Here is a 25573-nt window from a genome sequence, read left to right as displayed (position 1 = left end):
GTCTGTGTGCTAAATTTGTGCCACGCCATTACTGTAGTTGTGTACAAGCTAAGGACAGCCTCACCAGCTATCAGCTATTGATCACTTTGAAGGCAGCATGCGATCCCTATTATACAGCTTTTTAATGCACTTCTCAGAAATGTGGTTACAAATCAGATGTCTCAGCAACAACTTACAGAATAAACCTAAACCTCTCCTGTTTTCCTTAAATCAGGGGGTTGTGTTTCTGAAGTTTTTCAGCGTTAAATGTGAATATTGCATCAGTAGTCAAGATTGCTTTGGTATTAATGGTGTTAGAAGTTCTGTGATCCCATCAATCATCTTGAGCTGGCGGTATACAAGCCTGAAATAATGAAATAATGAACTAAAGATTTTTTTAGTGGGGCCTCATTGCTCTCGGTAAAAGAGCTGTAAGGTGTGCCTTTCCCTATGTTTCTTTCAGAGGATCAGCACAGCCAGTGGTGATGGCAGACACTACTGCTACCCTCACTTCACCTGCGCGGTCGACACAGAAAACATCCGCAGAGTCTTCAACGACTGTCGAGACATCATTCAGAGAATGCACCTGCGCCAGTACGAACTGTTATGATTGGGAACATCTTGGAACCTGTGGTTTTTAATTCTGTGTTCCTCTCTCTGAAACAAACTAGCCCACACAGGGAGGAAGAGTACTAATGAAGTGTGTCAAATCTTCTTTGTTTTTATTTAAGCCATTCTCAACCCCAATTTTTTTTTTGGAAAGGAGGGTTTGGGGGCTAAGTTGTGTGTGCTTTGTTTTCCATTTGCTTGTTTCATCATTTCCTTTCTTGTCATTCCACTAAGCCTTTGGCTACCTCTGTGTTGCGTTCTTCTTTCCTTTTCTCTGGGCCTCCGGTGGTTTGTTTTGTTCTTGCTGTTGCTGTGTCAGGCCCCGGCCTGCTGACCTTGCCGGCGGGCTAGCGCTGTAGTACAGTACATCCGCATGTACAGTACGCGTCGATCTCCGAGCAGGTTAGCGTTCGCGCGGTGCTCGTCTCTCTCTCCGAGCGGCACCGCCTTCAGACCAATCCCTGTGTGGGTTTCTGCTGTTCTGTTTTCAACACTGAAGAGTACTTGATGGGAAAAAAATGATATAATGCACTTTGCATCAGGTTACTTAATACCGCTGAGGAAGTATACACACAATGTAGCACCACAATATTTATTACTCTGTCACAGTTTTTAGCGTTCCGAGTTGCAGGTCGACTGAGAAATAACTGACCTCCTCTTTTAGGCCGTTGAAAGGCACAGATGTAGAGTAGATAAAAGAGGCACGGTGAAGACGAGAAGCAATTTTTTCTGAGGTTTTTTGGGGCTAAAAGTCTCTGTGCACCTCAGGCCTTGAGCAGTCGCTGCTTTCAGCCTATTGTGTCTAGTAAGAAAAACTACCACACTCACTTTGATCTGTCCACAGATGATCCTTTTAGCTTAGATCTTCTTGGACAATAGTCCTATATATAAATATATATATTATATATTTTTTTTGTTCATTTTTTTTTGTTCTACTGCTGGTTTATTATCTTGTACAGACTGTAAAATGTAATATTATTTTGTACAACTTTATTGAAAAAAGATACTTGTAGAAGATCTTTGTGCCTTGATTATGGCTGTACCTGTAAAATGAGCTAAGATGTAAGTATGTTTCTGATTGTGCTGTACAGCTTGATGTCAGCCCTATCTGCAGGAGTGACCGCAGGTAGGGACTTTCTCTGTAGAGTTTAGTTTTTTTTCTGGTTTATAAAAAAAGGAAATGCTCTTTAGTAAAAAAAAAATCCTGTATAAATTATGCAAATTAACCACTTACCTACAGTGATGACCAGATGTTGCAGCAACATGCCTTTATTTTTTTCATTTTCTTTTTGATTCTCAGCTTTAAAACATTTGAATCCATTGAAGTGTCCAAATTGCAACCTGGTGTTGTTTTACTAGGAACCAAGTTTTTCCGATATGAAGTATGTGTGAGATATACACACGTGTCTGTGTGTGTGCATGTGTATATTTAAACATACATATACTCACACAGCTGCATTATGTATATGTTAATGCATCTTTGTGCGTGTGTGTGTGTATATACACATGCATACACAAATACAGGAATGAATGAGAGTGTGTTTGGTAATTCTTTGGTCATTCATAGACCTTCACAATTGCACAGGCATATTGTGAATGTGTAAGCACCATTAGATAGGCTCTTAAGTCCTTGTACCAACAGCAGCTTTTATTGTGCAAGTAAATAGTAAGAGAGAAAAATAAGGTGTAAACCCTTGTGTCTGGCCTGAGAGAATTACAAAATGACATTTTTATTTCTCTTTTAATAAAGAGGCACATTAGAAGACTTTGTTTTATTTTAAATAATCATATAATTGAAAAGTGTGAATATTTCTTGAACTTGAATAATTTATGCAAATTACATTTCTCAGAATAAGTTGTGGTACACTGCGATTTAAAGAAAAAAAGCAAAAATTGCTTTAGCAATAAGGCATGTCCTTTTTTAGTGACTATTACACTGCTTTATATTTTATACATAGGTGTTTTATGTCTCTGTGAGTATATCATTTTCATGTGTCCGAGATAACCTGTACAATTTGTACAATGTTTAAAATTACAGTTGCAATAACAGAAACCCAGTTAAGTGTTAGCCTATATTACTTTAATTACTTCATTTTTTATCGGTGCTTGAATTTTTTTGCATTACAGTTTTATACACACTTGAGTTTACAGAAATGGTTCTGGCTCTATCAATCTAGAATCCTGCTGTTCCCAAAAATCACTCCATCGTATAACGAGTCATGTCTTCAGGAGAAGCAACATAAAGGCCTCGTGGTTACAGTGCCCTCCAAACATACTGAACAGCCAAACTGTTAGTCTCGCTTGGCAGTCAGGCGCTTTGTATTTGTAATTATGAGATACATACGACAAATACAATATTATTTGTATGTAATTCCAAGCATACATTTGATTTGATCATATTGTAACAAAAACATGCTGTAACGCTTCGGGATTCACGTGGGCACCCTCACGCTGCCGCATCAGGTCGGCCCCCCACCGACGGGGACTCGAACCCGGGCCTCCGGCGTCATTCAACAGGGACCCAGCCTGTTGAGCTAAAGGGAGATCTCCCGTCAGCCCGGCAGCTGCGGTCCCTGCTATTCACAGGGAAGGGCGGTGACGTCACAAGCCAGCTCTCGCAAGCAACGGGGCCGTATGCGTTACAATACTTATGTTCGACCCCATGATTTCCGGAGACCGGGCGTATTGGGTCACGCTCACTTCAAGAAAATTGCAGTGTGTAAAAGTCAGCATGTGGAAGCAGGCAGGCCGGCCTGGGTGGGCACAGCCAGCTGTGGGACTGCCTCCCTCGTCTGCGTTGACAGTGTAACTAACGCAGGCAGCAGCAGAACGAACTCAAGTTGACAGGAAGGCCTTGCTTTCGTATGGAGAAGAAAATTCTTCCAGATTTACTGGCCGATTCTTCAGCAGGCAAGCGCGGCGGTCATCCGAAACACACGGCCCTCGTAACCAAGGAGAAGAGAAGGGGGAAATCATAGCCCGGCCACACGGATCTCGGCTTCCAATCTATCCGTGCAGCAGTTCACATGCTGAAAATAACGCACCAAGTGTAGAAGAAACTACAAACTGGCCACAGCACAACATCTAACATTCTTATGCAAAGTTTTTAATGAGCACAGTGGGTTGGAGAGTTCATGCAGGTCACCCAAGGGGATGTGCACCCGAACGCTGACTTCTACACTCTGACATTTACTTAAAAGTGAATGTGTCCTATCGTGATTAAACGTGGGCATGGAAAATGCCCAGTAATAAAAAGCAAATGTTATACTTGCCATTCATGTCCATCACATGATCACAAATACAAATTGCTTGACTGTAACCCCCCCCCCACCAAAAAAAAAGTTTTGACGTTGCTGTCCCAGTACTTCTGGAGGCCTCTGGAGGTTTGGAAACAAGAAAAGGGAATCATAAGATGAATGAAACCCAGTACTTTGTGCTGTGACATCTTCTAAAAAATTGTGCTTCTTCTGCAAATCTGTTATGGTTGGTTTAGGTAACTCGCACAAAACACATGTAGCTGTGTATGACTTGGTAGATCACAGGGACTTGTGCTTGCTCATCAGACAGCTGGCACAGTGCAGAGTGCCTTTAAAGAGGTGGAAGTGAGCGAGCGTCAGGACGATCAGCGCCACAGCGCAAGCACAGTAAATGGCAATGACTGTGCTCTCCTGCGGCAGGAAACACTTGGACAGGTTGAAGGTTTCCGATGTAAAACTGCCCTGTAGTGGAAAGAGATGAAAAGAAAGGTGTTTAAATCTTGGGGCACCACAGGGTTAGTTGAGCATCTGATCTCAATGAAAGCATTAAATTTCAGTCTTGACATGTAAGCGGCTGTCGTCAGATCACCACTTCCAGGGGCTAGGGAAGTCCCACACTGAATACATTAAGGAAAGATTTAAAAGGTCTCAGTGCTAACAGGTTCGTCGTAAATGTTTCCCTGGCTTCCTTCGTGCAGGCTGTCTAGATAAGAATCCCAAAATGAATACAAAGTCCAACACAAACATCACAAACAGCCTGTGGGAAATTGGGAAATGTTACTACCCAAGGGGGACTGGTTAGAGACTGTGATAGTACCTTTTTATTTACTGCTGTACTAAAGTATTCTTAAAGTACTTTTTTTTTATAGACTTTAGACTCATGGGAAATCCATTAGTACCACATTTGTAAACGTACACAGTATGGACTTGGGTATTAAGATCAGATCACTTTATTGGCCTTGTACAATTTATCGTATTAGGAATGTGTCTTTCCACATACCCCAGCTTGCTCTCCATGAGACACACAGACAGGGAGAGAAGCTTGGGGACAGAGGACAGGGTCAGCCATTTATACGGCGCCCCTGGAGCAGCTGGGGTTAAGGGCCTTGCTCAGGGGCCCAACGGAGTAGGATTCCTCTGCCGGCTGCGGGATACGAACCGGCAACCTCCCAGCCACAGGCGCAAATCCTTAGCCACAGAGCCACCCCTCCGCCCTACACCTACTTCATCATTTAAAGCCTTTTTTTATAGTTTTGATCAGTTGCCTTAGGTGCTGTTGAAAGGAATATAGGTCAGAATAGAGAAATCACACCCATGCAGATGTAGCGAAAGGAAATGCTTAATTTCTTTCCCCACAAAGAGTTCATCTGAGGTACGTTCGTGCCTCGACTGCCTCTTCAGTAAGGCACCAGACTGACCAGTTCAGGGCAGCGTGGTCAGCTGGAGCGAAGGCGCTGTTACCAGAATGAAGCTGGGGTTGTTGCGGTTCCTCCAGCTGAAGGAGGGGACGCTGATCTCGGGGAAGCGGTCTTCGTGGAGAACTTCACAGGCGCTGTGCGTGTGGCCGCTGAGAATCAGCCGGGGGCGAAACCACCAGACCAGCTGTGGAGACGCAGCGGGGGTCGTGAGAGACGCACACGCACGCACGGGCGGGCTCGGCTGGAGCGTCCGTCATCTCGCAACTCTCTCCTCATTGGGAGCTTCGTTAAAGGCGTTCGTGTATGTCGGGGTTTGAAAGAATGAGGATCGATGAGCGCATTTCAAGCCACGGTGAAAGTAGAAGGTACATGGTAACTTGTGAAACCTCCAATTTACATCACCAAATAGACTAAATTTCCAGCTCTGCGCAGCGCCATGTTCTGCGATTCAGAACGAGACGACAAAACGTCCGTTGAGTTGAAGCGGCCCCATTACGTTGTAAAGGAACAAATAAAGATTTATTCCATGCTTACGTTAGTCATTACAGTGACTAGTGGGCAAGCAGGGCCGCTTCATGTTGCACTTTTTTGCAAATTCTCGATTTTGCAAGACCAGACATGGTGGCCATACAGTACTTTCACAAAGTTCACGATTCTGTGCTTAATTCGGATTGTGTAAAATCTGGCGATATCATCAGTGAAGTTATTTTGTTACCGAAATTTAATAATCGGTCTGAGACATTGGGACTGCGGCGCAGCTCGCCTCCGATACACAGCTTAACACAGGAGCGGAAAGACACAACAGTGGGTGTAGATTGACCGAGCTTTCCCGAGTTTAAATGCAGAGACATGAGGAGACGGTGCATCCAGCAAATCACAAAACCGAAAACGGATGTTCAAAATACCATTTGCTTTTAAAACTTAACGGTAAAAAAAATATGGTCTTATTACAAATGAATTCGCGACTTGAACAGACAGACTTCTGCGCGTACAGTACGTCCGTCCTTGAAGTTCTAGTACGAACTGGTTTTAGCGCCAGGTGATCTGCGTCCCGTGTCGAAGCGGGCTAGAGGGTGCCGCGGTGCACAGATGGTGGGATCCGGCTGACCTTTTGAGAGGCGGCCTGGGACAGGACGTCGTACTGCTCCTTGAAAAGCAGGTTCCTCTCCTCCGGGGGCGCCGCGTCCTCTCCGGCGCAGCCAGCGTCGCTCGCGCGGTACAGAGGGTAGTGCTGGATGAAGGGGAGAGGGGGGTGAGGGCGCCTGTGCAGGCAGGGCGAGAGGCCCGGAGGTCAGACAGAGTCGTGCCGCTGAGGGTTAAGCCATGCGGGCCCCTGGACGCGCAGGGGGGAGGGGGGGGGCTCGCAGCCTGGGAGAGGAGAAGGAAACCGGATCACAAGGTTCAGCCCCGAAAGCTGCAGCCTTTCCTTGTGTCTGTGTCCTGTGTTCTGGAGAGCAGAGGGTCCTCAAACACATGAAGGCCTAGTTTGGAAATATCGATAAGAGACAGGCAGGCACCTGTGGTGTTAATTAACTTTCCAGCATTTTCCAGCCTCGGGTGGAGGATGGGGGGGGGGCGGCTTGCTTTAATTGCTTAAATAAAAAAAGAGTGAAGTCCACCTGACACCTCCCCACAAAACTTTTACGCGACTGCGTTTCTATAGCGATGCTTTGGAAGATGTTTTTTCTTTCACTGGGCCCGCAAATAAGTCGTAAAATGACTGTTCACTAATGATAATAACTCCTTACACTTATATAGCACTTTTCTGGGACACTCCACTCAAAGCGCTTTACAGGTAATGGGGATCCCCTCCACCACCACCAGTGTGCAGCCCCACCTGGATGATGCGCCAGTACACTCCCTACACACCAGCTCTCAGTGGGGAGGAGAGCAGAGGGATGAAGCCAGTTCAGAGATGGGGAATATTAGGAGGCCATGATTGGTAAAGGCCAATGGGAAATTTGGCCAGGACACCGGGGTTACACCCCTACTCTTTTCGAGCAACGCCCTGGGATTTTTTTTAATGACCACAGAAAGCCAGGACCTCGGTTTTACATCTCATCAGAAGGACGGCGCCTGTTTACAGTGTAGTGACTAATCTGGGGCATTAGAACCCTCACAGACCGCAGGGTGAGCGCCCCCTGCTGGCCCCAATAACACCTCTTCCAGCAGCAGCCTTAGTTTTTCCCAGGAGGTCTCTCATCAACGTACTGACCAGGTTCACACCTGCTGGGCTACAGTGGATTGGCAGTTGTAAAATTCAGGGTAATTAAAAGAACTAAAAAAAATTAAAGGGCGAACGCTTATCACTGTAATTTGTGTCTGACACAAAGCCACGTTGTTCCTTCGAGGCAGAATCGCTGGTTTCGTATTACCGTAGCCAAGATGTCTCAGCCGTTTGACGCAAGACCAAGAGCTGAGGCTTAACACTGTATAACAGAAGACGATGTAGCAGTAATACACGAGGACCGACAAATGATCCCTCCACTGGAACACGTTTCGTTTCATTAGTTTAATTGTTTTTCACTGAATCGAGTCCAAAGCTGCTACTGGCGCAGCCTACCGCCTGGCCATTTTGTGATGACCAATGTGCAGCGTTAAAAAATACGCTGAAAATACGATGATTTTTTTAAAATTAAAATGTATATCGAGAAAATCTGTGTAGCATCACGATTTATGTATTTTAATGGGGCAGAGAAGCACTCTAAAAGAGATTTCATCATTACCCTGGTAGCCACAACTCACTGTGTGTGATCTTTAAAAGTGAAAACAGTGCTGTTAGGTTATCATAAATGCTAACCTAAATGCTGAATTATAGCAATTTAAATACAGGAAACATTTTTACGCAGTATACCTTTATACAACACTCAGCTGAATACAGAATTGACATTATGCCTTCAGAGAAGTACTCTGATGACTTTTGCGTAGGAAAGTGCAATGGATGTGGCATCCAAAATAATTCAATTCATACGTGTGGGTTGTTATGAGGGCGAAATGTGATTCTGTTTCTTTTCCTCAAAACCGATGGAAAATAATCACCACTGTCTATTTGCACAGAATACGTGCCCTTTGGGAGGAGAGAACCGGACCTCCCCTTCAGAGCGGCAGGAGGACTAAGATGTGTCCACTAGGGGGAGCTGGTGGTGTGGGTCTGACAGGGTGCGCTCAGTCTAGGACAGGACTGGAAGCAGGGAAGAGGGCACACTCTGGACAGGCAAGCCGACGCGGAGGGCACGGAGGATGAGAGAGCAGATGGCACCACACATAGACACACACCACAACATTTGTTATCCAGCTTTTAAACAGTGGTCCCTTCCCAGAATGCACCTCCAGGAAGGCCTAGTGAGCGATGGTGCTGGGAAAGCTGTATTGCCTCCTGCACAACACAAGGAGCACTGGGGAAGGAAAGAATACAGGGGTTTACAGCCCTCGCCCCGCCCTCACACGGGGGTCTCCTCCTGTGGCAGTATCTTTCTCAGAGCCCCTCTTCAGAAAAGTCATCTCATTCTGGGAAGGTGGCTCTCACGTGTGAATTCCACCTGCTGAACCCCAAACCAAAACCAGTCCTTCTGCGGAGAAAAGGTGCTCACAGGCTCGGGTTCGAGCCGTGACTGTGACCACCGCGGAGCTGGGGGTCTCTCTCAGCTCTCAGCGACACAGAGACCCCTCTGGGACCGCCTGTCGGGCCCTGCAGCGCTCCTCCCCCCCAAGGGACTGTCAGGGTGGAGACGCCGAAGAATCGGGGCTCGCCGAGAAACGACCCCGATTAAGTCTTCTCTTTCACCCTCGTGGGTAACTGCGCTCCTTGATGAACTGGGCTTTTTTTAAAAAAACATGGGCATAAATCCCACCCTGTCGACCAGCCAGACGGACCCCCGCTAATGTCCTACCTGAAGAATGATGGGGCGAGATGAAGGAAGCTTTCTCACATCACGGCAGCGCTCTCCCATGGAACTGGCCTGCGAGGCGGAAACACAGACTTCATCTCCCTCTCGCTCACATCAGCTCCTCATGCCTCAGTAGGACAGATTTCAGAACATTATTATTTGATATACGCTCTCTTTCTAACCTCCCTATGACTTATTATTATGATTATGATTATTATTAGCTTGTTTGCTGCTGTCCTGTCTGGCTCTTGTAAAGGCATGTGCATCGTCTCCTTCAGGTATCTGATTTTACACAAAACCACAGCTTATTTTTCAAGGGGCCAGCGAGGCTACAGCGACAGTCCCCGTCAGGGAACTCCGCGAGAGGGAGGTGGGCTGACCTGAGTCGAGCAGTTGAGCGCGTGGGACAGTCGGAAGAGCTCCTTCTCCACACTCTGGCAGATGGAGCAGCCGTCTCCGTGAAGAGCCACACTGTTCACCAGAAGGAAACTGAGGGGAGGGAAGGACAGGCAGGGCACTGGTGATCCGGGTTCAAGCACACTCCGAGCCGCAAAACGTTCACCTTATTCAAATGGCTGAGAGATTTAATCTATCACGTTGAGCACAGTAACATCTGAAAGCTAACTCTAATGAGTAATGTCTACAGTTACTACAATGAACTGTAAACTAATCATGGGAGTTATTGCATGGACAACAGCGTCAGAGTTTGTGAGATGTAGCAGGTGAAGCACTGAACTAATTCCTGTAGATCCACAAACTGTCCACAGCAGTGGCACTACATATCGCGCTGCAGGAAGAAAACCAGAGCACTGCCTCAGCTGTCCTGCCAGTTTGCTTCAGCTGGTCTGGATCACACGTCTACTTAAGGTGTGAAAGTTAAGTTCAAGCTTGCGTGTCCTACTCTAAAGATGAATTTGTGTATTCTGACTGATCCAAGGATCTTGATTTGAAAGAAACCAACGCTATCTTGCTTTATCTTTTCCCTTTAAAATTTCCCTTTTGTTTTTTTCTCAAAGCTTGATCACGTAAAGAGTGGTAATACACACTTTCTTGTCTGTGTTTTTCAAACTGGAAGTAGATGGTCAATGGCGATTGCAACGTACACAATTTTTTCTGTTCTTTTCATTCTGCTTGGACCATGAGTGTCCCACGAGAAGCGTACTTGAACACAGATGTCAAAGTTTTCAAAGTGCAGAAATCCAACAAAATACAACAAAAAACACAAGTAAAACAAGCTGGAACAACACACAGAATGCGCAGCGATATTAAAATAACTTATAAAACATGTCATGTGTCCCAGAAGAGAGAACCAGATGGAAGGTTTATTCGGAAAAGCTCTTTTATTCCAATTGCGCAGCTGCACCCTGAGACAGAGCGCAATGCAAATGTAGCACAAACACCCCCCTCTACAAAATCCAGCAGACACACAAGGCAGTGAGAGGTGATGAATTCAGCAGGGTATATACACAGAACAGCTGCCACACAATGGCTTACAACATTGACAAACAACTTGTGCAAACAGTACGAGGACACAACAACTAGAAACAAACACTAATTATCAAATTACCTGTTCCACTGCATGTAGTCGTGACACAAGGCTGTGGTTTTCTCACTATATTCTACTTATTTACTCTCTAAGCAAACTGACAAGCAGATAGGTAGTGACCACAGGCTTGTATCCTTGTATCTTTGTTAATCTAGCAGGATATCTGTCTTGACTAAACATTTACCACAAATGTTTCTTTTTTATACCCAGAGTATCTGAATTCTCCGGCTCTGACAGAATCACAAGAAGAAGAGCACAAGATTGAAAACACACACTCACTTCACTCCTTTCCTGGTCACTATCCTGGCCGAGGTGGCATTGAACACCTTCTCGAATCTCTGCAGCTTGAACCAGCTCATCCTGCAGGGGAGGGACAGTGTGAAAGGAGCGACCCGCTGGTTCGCTCGCCTTAACCTCATCCTGTGACCAGCAGGCGAAGTCCGTGCACAGCAGGTACAGGCTTCGTGGCGGTATACAGGACATCATTATTTAGAGACGCGTTCAGTAGCTTTTATCAGAAAGCAGCAAGTTAGAAGAGCGCAAGTCCTCCAATGAAACAGTCCCAAAGAAGTTATTCTTTGGAAATGACAGCCAACGTACTTTTCGGCCAGAATGTCTGTGAAGCTTTCAGCTGCTGATAAAGCCGAACCTAATCAGGAACACTGTTCACTTTACAGACACTAAATGCTGCACAAAACGACAGTTTGTTTGCGCGATATGTGAGCTGGCATGAAGCAAATTGCTTCTAATAAAGGGGACGGAGAGCCCCTGTTTTCCTAATCATGTCTGCTGTCTCTTTCGGTACTGTAGCTGACACTCAGGCTCACCTGTTGACTCAACAGCATGAAATTAATTTCCTTTATATCCACCAGAAAGCCACTTAGTCCAAACAGAACTTGTCAAGCACAGAATCTGACAACCTAATATGGTAGAAATGTAAGCCAAGTCAACAAGAATGTGCTTTTTCTCAACTATTGCTGGGAAAGAATGTCCATAAATTAAATTAAATGCGAGAATTAAATTCTCTTTATTACATACTGCGGCATTAAACGTTTTTATGTTATTAAATTAGTATGGGCTTCCATTCGTAGCTGAAACTTACTCATAATGGAATCCGATATCATGGTTTCCAACTACAACCACCAGCTCTGTGTCACTGGGGTGCCGGAACATCTGCAGGAATCGCCTCACGTCGTCTTCCCAGTCCTGAGAGAGGAAGGAAACAGCCTCATTAACCCTCCACAGCAGGAAGCCCCCTTTCTGATCAATCCCTGCATCCACACTTTCACGTGCAAGTAGCTCAACAACGCCGGTTGCTTCTTTGAGAGAATGTGTTTTACTGTGAAAAGCGTTTAGTATTTGGGAGGAGTGAAGTGAAATTTGTCATTTTTTGTGGTGTTCTGTTCAAAATGCTAACACTAATGCTAAAACAGCAGCTGCTGAATTCTGATTCACCCAGACTGATTTACAGTATTACGCCTGAAAACCTTGAACCTCAGGCAGTTCTTCTGATTTCTGCAATCATTCTGGTAACGGATCATCTTGATCACATTATTATCCTTTATTAAGAAGCATGACGAAGACAGCAGTAATAATTAGAAAGGTAATGTGCCTGGGGTTGCAGATTAGGTACAGTATGCAGGTTAGATGTCTGAGTATTGCCAGATAACAAACACCTTAACTCTTACTCAACCATGAAATCCACCGCTTGAAACAAACTGTGAGCTTAAGCTTGAGGTAAATTCAGAGGTTTTACTTTATAGAGATTTATATTCAATGTGGAGTGAAATGTAGTTTCACTGAGGCACTTGGAAAGCAATGCATAACAAAGTCACTCAAATGTAAGTGTTTCCACAGTGGCCACAGACGCATACCTCTGGGGAGCTCCATTTTCCTTCATCAAATATATCGCCCAAAATAAAGACCACCTCTGGCTGCAAGAGCCACAGGGCAGTCTGGAAGGCTCTCTCCATCTGCCACTCCCTGCGGAGGAAAAACACCACTCACAAATCACAGGTACACCTATTGAGAAACATATTCCAGTCCTTTGTCATGGACAACGTGCTGTAAATGCTGCCTCTGAACATATAAAAGAACTTAGATTTTCAGACCTTCCCAGTAAATGGTTTATAGCTCTGAGCCAGCCTCGTATTTGGAATGCATTGCCATTCTTCCAGTTGCTCAAATCAATGCCCAAAACAGCCGTTTTGAAACTTTTCACACTGTAGGAAGGGGATAGAGAATCATACAAAAGGCTTGGCATTTCACTAGAGCACTCTAATTAAACAGCTGTGTACCACCCAAGAACTGAATGCTATTGTTCGGATTTGGATGCCATTATACTCTGGAATATAGCATCAGCCACATACATAATAGTAATATGAAAACAGTTCATTTCTTCTTGTATTAAACTACTGTACAAGAATCATGTTTTTCCATGTGTCAAGGTTTGTGCAAGAATGATGTTGGCCTCATTCAAAGAAAAACCAAATGGAGACAAATATATACCCGAAGAAGGCTCCACAGCCGAAATGTTGTGTTTCCTTTCTGCTTTTCAGCATGGAATAAACCTTTACTTGTTCCTTTGCAGCCTACACATGCTGACGCAGCTACTGTACCTACTTGAACTACTGGGGACAAATATGCTGATTTCTACATCTTAATACAGCCATAGTGTGATTCAGTATTTCAGTTAGATCCTAATCAACGAGATAGAGGGATGAAATATGCAAATATGCACATGTTCATTTGTCTGAGGGTCAGCACGATGACCCTGCGTATGTAAATAGTGTTATATTAGTTTAAGTGTCCTGTGTAAACCTTAAACCTGTGTACCTGTTCTGTTGGTCCCCTTATGTGTGTGTAACTCCTGTGTTTGGTTTGGTGTCTCCATTTGTCCTTTGTCCTGCGTGAACTCAAATGTGCTACAATATCTTATTGAATAATTCTAATTTGAATTGCAAATAACTTTTTTTCAAATTAGTATTTGTGATCGTTCTATCTGCTCTATAAACACCAAGGACAGCTAGGGAGAAAATATAAGCTATTCTTTTTTAAATAGTGTAACAGATATGACTTATTGGAAAAAAAGGATTATTTTACTCAGAATACATTATGGAATGGGGGTTTCTCTACCTGTCTTTTTAAAGAAATAATGAATCAAAGTTAAATCAAATTAATACTTTCAGATATACATTGTGTAGGATGAATGGTTCATTCAGTAATTAGTGAATGATTGTTAAGATAAGATATTTTCATATAAATGACATCCTTTACATATGTGGTCCCCAACCCTGAACTTTGGGAACCCCTTTAAAATCCTTTAGATATTATAGACACTTTCAGTTGGTAGCTAATGATCGTTTTAATTCTGACTCATTAAACAAATTATTGGTTCAATTAATGATGAGCTGGACTGGATTGTCAAACTCAAAGCCCTGTCTCTCTGGAGAGTCTTGTTTAGACCCTCGGCTCCTCGGTTTATAATGTCTGCTGAGAGATGTTGACACATAAGACACGGGCAACACGTAAGAAAAAATGAATTTTATGCAATAAGTAAAAACATCACACATCATTAGCTGAGTCCTAGGAGAACGTATTAAGCTTTATCGCCAAATCTTCTGATACCGATATTAATACTGCAGACACAACTGAATACTCAATTAATAGTAGTTATAATCCCTTCTGCTCATCTTGCAGAGATGTTCTGATTATGTAACATGTACTGCCTGCTTTGGTCCTGATTATACTGAGCCATCTGTCCCGATGTCTCGTCTTTCTGTCCTCCTTTCTCCCTACACACTCCTGCCGTACAGAAAGCAAAGCGAGCTAAAACACGCTCTCGCGGCTGTCAGGCTGTCGTCTGGCGTTGCTGCGCGTAACGTTTTATTGAAAGTACTTTTAGTCACATAAGCGCCTGCACCGCCGTCGTTAGGAAGTGGCATTTAGGTTATTACTTGAGACTCCCATCTGCAATAGCTTTTTATGCCTTCACAAGGAACAGACTGTTTTGTCGCAATATATATCAAACTTAAATACGACTTTTTAAGTTACAGTTATTAATTTGCTATATATATTACTTAAATGTTAGTATTAGAATTAATTTGTATTGTCGTTATTATTATTAAGTACTGCGGTATAATATGTATTCAAATTGAAAAAAGGTAGTGCCATATCAAAATTAAAGATTAAAAATGCAGGAGGAATCTTATGATATTACTGTAACGCACAGAGCGAGAAAAAAAACCGTCGCCTACCCCACAAACCAGGGCTCCGCGTTACCCATCCTTACGGGTGGGAAGCCTTCACTTTGAGTGTGTGTGTGTATTTCAAAGAAACAGCATTTTGGGGCGTCGGGTTTGTCATCCCTGCACAATTCGCTGACACGGTTTACAGAGAGCGCCCGGTTCGTGCCCGTCGGCGGAAAGGAAAGCATCCCGGCGGCGGCCGACCTGCGGAGCTTGTCGAACCAGTGTCCCCGGAGGGCACCCAGGAGGTGGGTATCCGACAGCACCAGGGCGCGGAGCACCGGGGCAGCCTGCCCGCCCGACCCGCCGGACCCATCGCCCGGCTCCGGCCAGGAGCACCGCCACACCGCCGGGAAGTAGATGAGATACTCGCAGAACAGGAACACGCAGCTGGCCGACCACAGCAGGAGAAAGAGGAAGAGCCCCTTTCCGCGCAGTCCTGGCATGCCTGCGCAGGGTCGGCGCGGCACGGTCCCACCGCGAAAGCACGGCTCTCTCTCTCTCAGTGTAGTTTGTTTCGGGGTTTGTTACATCTTCATCCAGGGAAGAGTTTCCGTGGCGACCGGCGGCTCATCCACGCCGTGCTGGGCTCGTCGGCGCTTGTTCCCCTTCCCCGGCAACCCCACCGTGGCAGACATCGGCTGGATCCTCATCTGCCTGGGTCAGGGTGCAAAAGCAGCGTTTTCCCCCCAGTTCCTGCCGTGAGGTGCGGGGTCTTCAGTCATTATCCGTCAAAAAAAAACAAACCCAACAGAATAAGGCATCCGAGCGATGGCACGGCATATAACCGAGATTAAAAAAACAACAACAAATCCGAACGATTCAAAGCATCCCTTTAAACACCCCCTCTAATCCTCGGAATCGAGGTCAATGTGAATCGTGATATAAAAAAAAGTGATGAAAAAAAACACGATGGAAAACCGTCTGTCTCTGAATATTCCCGTTGGCTGTCCACACACACACGCGTTTATTTTGCTTAATATGTATTTTTTTTCTAAATCCAAATTAATTGAGAGCCACAAGAAGGTGGCGGATGCTTGCTACGTTAGCGCTCTCAGACTGCGCACTGTGCGGTACCGAGCAGCTGAGCACGACGCGTCCTCCTCTGCAGACGGATGAAATGAACCTGCCTTCTTTCAGGTGTGACACCCAGCCGAAGCGTCGTGTCTCTTTCCTTTTCAGCATGGCATAAACCTTTACTTGTTCCTTTGCAGACGACAAATTAATCAATGAAACTGAATTAGTCGAGCTTTTTAAACGGACCAAAAGGACAACAGGCTAAAAAAAAAATCTTTTTTTTAGCCATCAAAGACCATACTTCTGGCTCGCTGTCACTCAGTTAAAAGTCACTCTTATTGTGTTTGTGCAGAACCACTGTCCTGAGGTATGCACCAAATTGGCACTATTTTGTTTTTCAATTCTTCCCTCGGAACCGAGCGTTAACATCTAAGTGGCCTTAGAAAACCAGCGACGCCACAATATCGGACACAATTTGTCTTTCTAAATTCATTGTCCCCGTGTTTTAGGGTCATTGTCATGCTAAAGATAAAACCCGTTCGCCCACATTTTTCACAGTTTACCGAGAACAGTTCATGATGCGCTTCTAGCATTTCCTGTTCGTCAACTAGTCAAACCGCCGCAGCGACACATCGCTCACTCGGCGCTGGAGGCGGCTTCGTCACTGGAAATCGCGGCTTCCTGAAATAAACGCCTGGGTGACATCTTTGGCTCAGTGAGCTACTAGCAACGGGCCAGACGGGCCAGACCAACGGGTCTCTTATACTCTTCCTTTGCTCCCTCGGCGGTTTATTATAGATTTACACCCGGTATTCGAGCTAAGTGGAGCCGCAGCCCTGTTATCCAATGCACATTGCCTCCTCTGCTGAGGGCCCATGAAAAAAAACTTACCGTGTATTTTTATGTGCATGATTAAAAAGTGTCACAAACGTAATTTTCCTGAATAAATATATTTTACCCGGAATGACAACAACACCCCAGATTAAAGCGTCCTGAAAGGATTATGGAGTGAAAATGGGGCTGAACCCGCTTGGCTGAGGACTGGCCTCCCCGCCAGGGGACGAGGAGGCTGGGGCCCCCTGTGGGGTGAGGGGTGACCCAGGGGCAGCTGCAGAGGGGGAGATGGGGTGCAGGTGGGATGCAAAAAGACGTACAAAAGGGACACTATACTGTAGTGGGTGCCATCTTTCGGATGAGACATTAAACCGAGGCCCTGACTCTCAGTGGTCATTAAAGATCCCCGGGCATTTCTCGATAAGGGTAGGGAGTTATCCCGGTGTCCAGGCCCAATTTCCCCCCTCAGCCTTTACCGTGGCCTCCAGATTGTCCCCATGTATGATTGGCTTGCACTGGCCCTGTGATGGACTGGCGTCCTGTCCAGGGTGTGCCCTGCCTTGCGCTCGCTGCTTGCCTGGTAGGCTCCGGCTTCCTGCAACATTGTGTGGTATACAGTGGTTTGGCAAATGACGTGACATGACAATATGGAATTATATTGTGTGTGATTGAGATTTATAGGCAATTGATTGACACAAAACACTCAATAATGTCAAAGTGAACGCAAAATTTTACATTTAACGATATATAATTCATTTTATATGATTTAAGAATGTGAGAGAAGGACTTCAGCTTCTTTATTCCTTTATATTACCAGGTAACTAAATCCTTAGGTTAGAAGAACTTTATACTCTAGGGGTGTTCAGGGGAGCAATCTGTGATCCACCTTGCTCAAGCACACATCAAGTAGACTTCAGTCTTTTTGATCACATGAAACATCTGTTTTTCCTGCACTGTATGTTTAGAAGAAAGCCCGTGCTGTGTTTCAAGAGGAAAAACATGAGTGCAGAAATGTACAGTATGTCCTAGAAAGACTTAGAGGTGATTTTACCCAATTCCACAGAAAAGCACCTGTATACTCATACAAAAGCATTTTTGTTCCTTTTTAAGACTAATCTAATGGGAAGTAACTGTCACTCCTCCTCTTAAGGGCGCTCCAGCCCTTCCTCGTTCTGTCCCATTCCCCACACCTGTTCCTTATTCCAGCCCCTCTTCAGTTCCTCCTTACGCACGTCACTCAAGGCTCTTCATTGAATCGCGTTTCATGAGAGACGGGTCCTGCTGCGTCTGGCTCCGTTCTGATTTTAACTTTCTGTTCCTGATCCCCTCCCGCCGGTTCCGACCCGGTTCCCGTGTTTTATTCCCCAGATGGTTCGCCTGGCCGTGGACTTATGCTCCTGTTTTGGTTTCCCGTTTGGACTTTTACATGGATTGTTCGCGCCGGACTCACTCCCCCTGGACACCTGCACCCCTTGGACACGCCCCCTGTCTCCATACCCTCTCCTTACATGACTTTTTCCCCAGTGTTTTCTCACTATTCCGGATCATGTCGTCTGCATAGGGCCCGGAAAGAACTCTCTCGTGACAGTAACGTCCCACCATGGCATAAACCCTAAAAGCAGCAAAACCAACAGGTGTGTTTTCGAAGAAAGCTGCTCTTGACTGTCCCTCTCCAACACTGAGCTGGAATCCAGCCAGCATGGGATAGACAGTCATAAAATGCTAACAAAGCATTCACCCCCCCAGCCTGGAGACGTCTGAAGGGCTGCTCAAAATGCATAGGTGGAAATTCTAGCTAAAAGAATAGCTACAGCTGCATTGGTTTTGTACTACCAGTCAAGAAATCTGGGAAAGACTCTTTGGACATACATGCAGAGAGTGTCAGGGGAGCCGGTCCAGATTCCCGTGTAGTGCGTATTTAGGACCCTATGCAGACGGTAAAATCCGGAAGAGACTGAAGAAGGGCTATAGAGAAACACAGCAGGATCAGGACAGGATGACTGACAGGGGGGCGTGACGGCTCAGGGGGCGTGGCGCAGGCGAACAAGTCCAAAACAATCCTGAAGGGGAAACCAGGAAGCAGTCCAAAGTCCATAGCCGGGAGACCCATCCAAACAGAGTCAGGAACAGGGACGAGGAATCAGGAACAAGGAAGTTAAAATCATAACGGAGCCTGGTTCTCCGAGGCCCGGCCCAGGAATAAGACCTGCCCTCGGGCTACCCGCAAGCCCGGGGGATAGGCAGGCCTTGTGGCGTCCATCTTCCAAAACCGAGCCCTGAAGCCCGGAGACGCCAAAGTTAAGTAGGGACAAGAAAATAGGAAACAGGTGCTCGTAATGATGAAACTACAATACGAAATGGTCAGAGCGGCCTCTAGAGGAGGGATGACAACCGTGACGGAAAATTTGTTGTGGTATTGTGTAAATAAAGGAGATGGCACTGGACAGCAGTGTCTGCGAGCAGTGCAGCGAAGGCTACAGCCTTAAAGAGCTAAAGGAGACAGATGGATTGGAGTCTTAAAGGAGGATTTAGGTCTTAACAGACAAGGGTTAATGACTTTACAATTTAAAGAATTGTATCTGTGATTGTTAACACACACTGAAATCTTTTCCCCCCCCAGAGAAGAAGCAGCAAAGAGGATGTAAAATCCCCAACATGAATTTGTACAGGCCGGCATGTGATGAATGACAAAAACACCTATTTTTTTCAAAGGAATAAATAAATATGTACTGTTTCCTCGGTTATTGAACTGTTTCAGTCTCCTTAATGACTCACTGAGTTGTTAGTGCAATGGAAATTGTTGGGTTCAACAGCTGCAAAGAACTACCCTTAAGTTCTGGACTGAGCCTGTTGAGGAAACATTATGTTGCTGCTAACTGTTTAGGGACATGGTTGACTTTGACAACTGCAAGGATAAGTGATGCAGGTTCACATACCGGTTTTGCCGACAACTACTCCTAACAAGAAGCATAACATCTGGTCCCTGCTGTCCTGGCCAACCGTTTGTTAAAGGGAGTTAGCAGTGAACTATATTAGTTTTATTTTTATTTCCTGTATTTATGTAGGAGTTTTTCCATATACACAGCCGTTGCTTGTGTTTTGTCTTCCTCCTTAAATAGTACATGACACAAAACAAATATATAAATGTATGAGTCTTTTTTTCAAAAAAAGCTATTGGAGGAATACAAAAGTGTATTTGTAAGAAAAGACTTAAAGGAAAACTTGTGTGGCTTTTTTAGTCTGTGAAATAGAAATCCAAATCAGTCATACTGTAACTCTGTTAATATATCTATATAAAAGGGAACTACAATGATATTTTTATATCTGGGGTTAGAATCATTATTGATGAGTGCATTTCACACCACAGTGAAGGTAATATGTACACAGTAACTTGTAAAGCCTCCAATTTACATCACCAAATAGACGAGATTTCCAAATATGCACAGACAGCGTCATGTTCTGGGATTCAGAACAAGGCAACAAAACTTCAGATGAGGTGAAACGTCCTTGTGACATTGTTAGCAACAGGCTAGTGAATGTTATGTGAACACCCAAAGAAGGCTCCACGGCCGAAATGTTGAGTTTTCTTTCTTCTCTTTCCAGAAGGGAATAAACCTGTTACTTCTTCCTTTGCGGCCTACGCATGCTGACGCAGCTGCCCACCTGAACCAGTGAATACATCTCTTTTAATCCAATAGAAGCATCGCTCCTGACTTTCAGACGGTTTTGCCGACAACTTCTCCTAACTTGTTCTTGTTAACCCAGCCTGCAGATCACGCTGGGACATTTCTGCGGTGAAATGTGTGCTGCAGAGCCTGTACTTATTCACAGAACGGCCTGGCCAGCTGTGTGGTGAGGCTGCTGGGGTATAATGGCTGCCGCATATGATCCAAGTGGGGGCTGCACTTCAGTGGCAGATAACAACATAATGTTCACATACGGGAGGAGAACATGTGGCCCAAATATAGTTTTTTCATAGGTAATTGAAACCAAGAATCTCATCGAGCAGTTTCCTAAAAGAAGCCAGGGTATGAGCTTCATCATCACGGCAGGGTGGCTTGCTCCATAATCCCACAATCCGTTGCAGAAAATCCATTCCATTCCGTTTTCCCCACTCGGGCCCTCTGGCACAGGTTTCACTATTGATTGGGAAGAAATCATGAGGTCGACTTTGTCAAGGCCTTTGACGATTTGAATACTCACCTAGGAAGTGTACTCTGCAGAAATGCCCTGTGGCAAATACGCTGAGCTACAGTATAATCAGTATTTATTTTGCGAATGCCTTAAAATGTGGAGTAACTGGATATATACGCTTAATGAATCACTTTTTAAACACTCGCATACTGCACTTCATCTGCTCTCTTAGGTTTATCTTTAACCTTGGCAATTTAAAAATGCTGTCTTTGTTTACAGCAATAGGTAGTTTAACATGATTTTACAAACAACCCCCAACAGCTCTTATAGAAGTCCAGCTATGAGGATGTATTTCGGCTGTTAGCTCACATTCTTTCGGGATTACCGTGCACTTTGAAAGCCAAAACACAAGATCACTCTAAACTGGTTCGAATCCAGCACAAAAAATTTCCCTAAGGCGAGCCGCCAGCAGATGGTCTGGAAAACACAATAACAGTTTCAGTTTACATCGAAAGTAATTCAGGGTTTAAATGACAGCCATTGTGAAGTGGAAAACTGGCCTTATAGTTCATATCACGCAATAATTTAAATGAACTTGTACAAGGCAGCAGTGTGGAGCCCTGATTAGGGGCCCTGGGTATTGTTGTGGGCACATATCTGGGGTGACAACTGCTTGTGATGCCCTATGAAACCCCCAAGTTAGTCTTTCATATGAATTAACCTTTATAAAGTACTGGTATTGATACTGTACATCATCTCAAGATGCTTCACAATAAGACAACAAAAGATGTCTGTCTACACAAATTCACACAAAAAACAGAATTGAAACACAGAGTATAAAAATGAGTTTTAAGACAAGATGTGATAAAATGACTTTTTTCAGTTACATTAACGACCTGATATTAAATGAGAGATAATTTCAAAGCCTCTGATCAACCAAATAAAAAAAAACACAGTCTCCCAGCGACTGGAGCCTTATTTTGGAGCTTCAGACCAAATGGTGCAAATGACATGTAGGTGTTTAAAAATGTAAGCAATGTACTGATGTAACCAGGAGCCAGAATGTGTAGTCACAGTAACCAGCTGATTGACAGGTCTAGTTGAGGCTCTGCTGGTTGCCTTGGTGATTCTAGTACATTCTACAGAGCTCCAATGGGAGTATGACAGTACCCCTCCATCTGTCAAAGTGTGACCTCTAGCTGGTGGACAAAGTCTGTCAGGAAACCGAGTGTGATGAGAACACACCATGCTGGTGGGCTTGGAGCTCTTTAACAGGGACCCAGGCCCTCCTCTGAAGTCTGTGATCCCTCCAATACTTCGGGTATTAGATGCAATCCTAGACTAGTCTGGAGCCTAGGATACATTGAGGCATGGGCTCTTGAAAGCTGTCCACAGGAGGAGCAGCGGGTCAAGCAGAGGCAGGTGAGAGAAGGCTAGTGTTGACACAAAGAGACAGTCGAGGAGAGTCGTTGTCTGAGACAACAGGGAAGTGCCATTCAATAAGTGACCGGGTTAATCTGCTCCAGAATCTTGAAGGGCCAAGAAATAGTGGAGCCAGCTACTTGGACAGAACACACAGGCAGAGATGTTTCGGCGATAACCATACCTACTGTGCCAGCGAAGCTACTTTTTATGTCCTTGAGCTGGCCTCAAAAGTGTAGGGTGCACCACAGTCCAAACTTCCTGTAAATGCTGCTAACAGCACAAATGTCATTACTAGCAGGAGAAGCTACACATAAAAGAAAGCAGACGCTCCTGCAGCAGAATTAACCACAATGTTCCAGGGGAGCTCTGCCAAACGAAGCAGCTATCCCAGTCCTCCTGGACGGCTGGCACATGGCATCGCAAGTAAACCCACGGATCCTGAAGATCTCCTTTGTGAAAATGTCTGACATCAAAAGAAGCAGAAAGGCAGCTTGGGCAAGGAAATAAAATTAGCTGTCTTAGAGAACTTGTTGACTATACATAAATTGCAGAGCGAACTTGAGTGGAGGGTAGCCTGGTGATGAAGTCTGCAGATACAGACAACCAGGGATGCTGAGGAGTGGGCAATGGTTGTAGAGGACCGGTAGACAGTAATCTAGGATCCTGGCACTGTTGTGGACTGAACATGCTGCCACATGACAGTCCATGTCTCTGCTCATGTTGGGCCACCAGAAGTATTTGCCTATGAGCTCCGCAGTCTCGGGTATCCAGAGGTCTGGGGGTCATGGCCCCACTGCAGCACCTCTGTCCTGACAGAAGAAGGGACAAAGGCAGAGCGTCAGGGTGGAGTCAGAAGCCTCTCCCAGCACCAGTGGTGCAGCTCAGTGACAAGGGCTCAGGGTCTTCCCCAGTCGCACCTGGAGCATCGACCCTGGAGAAAGCATCCGCCCTGCCTTTCCTGGCCCCTCTATGGCCAGGTCTGGCCAGACTCCAGCAGGTGGTGCCATCAGACTGAGAGGGAAACCAGCCCCTGCTCCCACATCAGACACATCCACCTCGAGCACGGACGGCGAGGAAGGGTGGGGACGCTACAGCAGGGGTGCTGTCGGAATGCGGCACGTCAGCTCATTGAGGTCTCCTGGTCCCACCCAGGTCCTTTCTTGGTGAGGAAGTTTGACTTCAGTTACACTCTGAGCGTCTGGGGACTGAGAGTGGAGACAAGGACTGTAGGGGGTACGAGCAGATACCAGAAATGTTATGAAGAAGAAAAAGACACCTTCAAAACATAAGAAAACATAACAGAGTTCCCCAGAAAGGTTTTCTGCTGTATATTTTGTTTTACTTCCGTTTTTGTGCTGTTTGCTAAGCCTCCTATTTTGGTGTCGCCTGAAAACTTCATTATTTTACCAACTATACCAGAATTTAGATCATTGATGTAAAGTAGGAAGAGAATTTCTGCTCTTTGGTTTTCTTAAAATATTGTTGAGGATATGTTTGTTAAGTTTCTGTACATCATCTTGTAATTTTTCAGCTCTAAAATATTCCTCTGCTTAAACATTTTCACGACACACACATTAATTCAAGCTATTTGGTTGAAGCTGGAGCCCTCTCCTGGAGATGACATGTCATTTTTTTTAACTGTAGCTTTTATATGTATGTATATTAAGTTATCTTGTCCATCTATTAGGATTTTTTAACAAAAGACTAACATTCATGTTGTTAATGTTGTTGTGGTTGTGGTTTTGATTAGATTAAGCTCATTAGTTTTCGTTCACGACAAAATGTTTGCTGTTGCTAAACATTTCACATGCACAAAAATAATTATCTTCCTGAAACAAAGCCAGGAACACGGTTCTGGTCAAGTGTACACTTTGAATCACAGTGTAGAAACTACACTACCAGCATGCGTGAAGCACATTGTCAGTGGGAGTTTATAATAGAGGTCAGGAGGGAGGTCTAACCCTAGTCTCACCCACTTCCACGCACACGTCTGACGTCTTGCTTACTCCATGGTGCCTTTCATTGTGTGAGACCCAAGCGTTTTCAGGACCAAAGGTTTCGAATCTCCCCTTCAGCTTTCAAAGATCACCTCCTTGGGGCGCCTGACAGCTTCGTCCTGCACAGACAGGCCAAGAGAGTAACACTTGTGTAGAATCGCCGATTCAAATCAGGCCTCGACTCCAGTCATCCCATCATCCTCCTCCTGAACAGGATCACGGGGGGAGCCGGAGCCTATCCCAGAAAGCAACAGGCGCGAGGCAGGATACACCCTGGAGGGGACACCAGTCCAACACAGGGCACACACTCGGGAGTCAACTAACCCACCAGCATGTCCTCAGACTGTGGGAAGAAACCCCAGGCAGACAGCACCCCAGCTCCAGATTCGAACCCAGTGCTGTAAAGCAGTAAACCTGACCACTGTGCTACCTTATAATCTACCTGTTAGAAATAATTTTCTTTTATACAGAATGTATTTATATTTTATATTAGTTTGCTGAGTTAATACAGATTCCCTAACTAGTACTGTGGGGCCATGTTTACATGCAATACAACTTCTCTGCTTTTTAGGTCCGGTAGAAAATATTACTTAAAACATTCAGATCATTTTACAGATTAACTCAATGTTTAAAATTGCGTTTGATTTAATTACATTTTAACAGAAATATGTAAACATTATGTCCTGGGGCTCTATCAGCTTTTTTTGTAAAGTGTGAGGTACTTCAATTTCCTGTATGCCAGTTTTATCGAACACAATACCAACCTACTTCCTTGATCTAATCTATAAATTTCGAACATACAAAAAATGTGTAATTATTGGTAATTCAAAAATGATATGACACAACACTACTGATTCACCTTTTTATGGTCATTCCATCGGTATTTTTTTCACTCATTTTATTGGGATTTTTGTCTTTGCTTAGCAACGCATTGAATTAAAATAAAGGGGCAGTATTATTACGCTTTATTTCGTGAAGTCATTTTTTTTTAAAAAAAGGATTACTGGATTTAAATGCAAAAAAAAAAGTGTGCTGATGCAGGATTAAAATGTAAATATTGATTTGGACATGGTACGTGGTTTAATAAATACCCATTACATAAATTTGTAGCTGCGCAGCTCCGAATTCTGTCATGTGACAAACTAAGAAGGTCAAGCCTGCTGCGTACCTTCATTTCAGAGTGATTATGATAAGTTTCCCCAGACCGGTTTCTAAATCTTGGC

At 44.8% G+C, this 25573-nt stretch overlaps 2 protein-coding genes across 6 annotated transcripts in view; one reads left to right on the top strand and one right to left on the bottom strand.

Annotated features, from left to right (window-relative positions):
* LOC148831697 (guanine nucleotide-binding protein G(olf) subunit alpha) overlaps positions 1-2645 on the top strand; it is a 136518-nt gene extending 133873 nt beyond the window's left edge. For both annotated transcript variants that reach the window (XM_088918401.1, XM_088918402.1), the window contains exon 12: positions 443-2645. In XM_088918401.1, coding sequence (XP_088774527.1) covers positions 443-589 — 147 coding nt within the window. In that variant the 3' untranslated portion in view covers positions 590-2645. The remainder of the gene's footprint in view (positions 1-442) is intronic.
* Positions 2646-2649: 4 nt separating this feature from the next.
* mppe1 (metallophosphoesterase 1) lies at positions 2650-16449 on the bottom strand. 4 transcript variants are annotated; one of them, XM_088918404.1, is made up of 9 exons: positions 15148-16449; positions 12571-12679; positions 11799-11902; positions 10976-11056; positions 9531-9639; positions 9154-9222; positions 6372-6494; positions 5307-5447; positions 2650-4307 (listed from the first exon to the last, which is right to left on the bottom strand). In XM_088918404.1, exons 1-9 carry the CDS (start codon positions 15387-15389, stop codon positions 4125-4127), a joined length of 1161 nt encoding a protein of 386 aa, XP_088774530.1. In that variant the 5' UTR covers positions 15390-16449; the 3' UTR covers positions 2650-4124. The 4 variants fall into 4 exon arrangements, with proteins under 4 accessions (XP_088774530.1, XP_088774529.1, XP_088774531.1 ...); XM_088918403.1 differs by having other exon boundaries at positions 14953-16007; XM_088918405.1 differs by lacking the exons at positions 5307-5447; positions 6372-6494 and having other exon boundaries at positions 14953-16007.
* Between the last annotated feature and the right edge of the window lie 9124 nt (positions 16450-25573).

Source organism: Atractosteus spatula, chromosome 6, assembly GCF_055471065.1.
Source record: "Atractosteus spatula isolate fAtrSpa1 chromosome 6, fAtrSpa1.hap1, whole genome shotgun sequence".
In the NCBI taxonomy this organism is placed as follows: Eukaryota; Metazoa; Chordata; class Actinopteri; order Semionotiformes; family Lepisosteidae; genus Atractosteus; species Atractosteus spatula.
Note: the sequence above shows the minus strand (reverse complement) of the source record. Positions and strands in the feature narration are given on the sequence as shown.

What these genes read in the sequence shown, in the direction of transcription:
- mppe1 (XM_088918403.1), bottom strand. Translation starts at nt 15,389, where the DNA reads ATGCCAGGACTGCGCGGAAAGGGGCTCTTCCTCTTTCTCCTGCTGTGG. An exon ending in CCCAGGCCGCCTCTCAAAAG is followed by an intron (nt 5,448 to 6,371) that starts GTCAGCCGGATC and finishes GCGTCTCCACAG; the next exon opens with CTGGTCTGGTGGTTTCGCCC. An exon ending in ACAACCCCAGCTTCATTCTG is followed by an intron (nt 4,308 to 5,306) that starts GTAACAGCGCCT and finishes TTTCCACTACAG; the next exon opens with GGCAGTTTTACATCGGAAAC.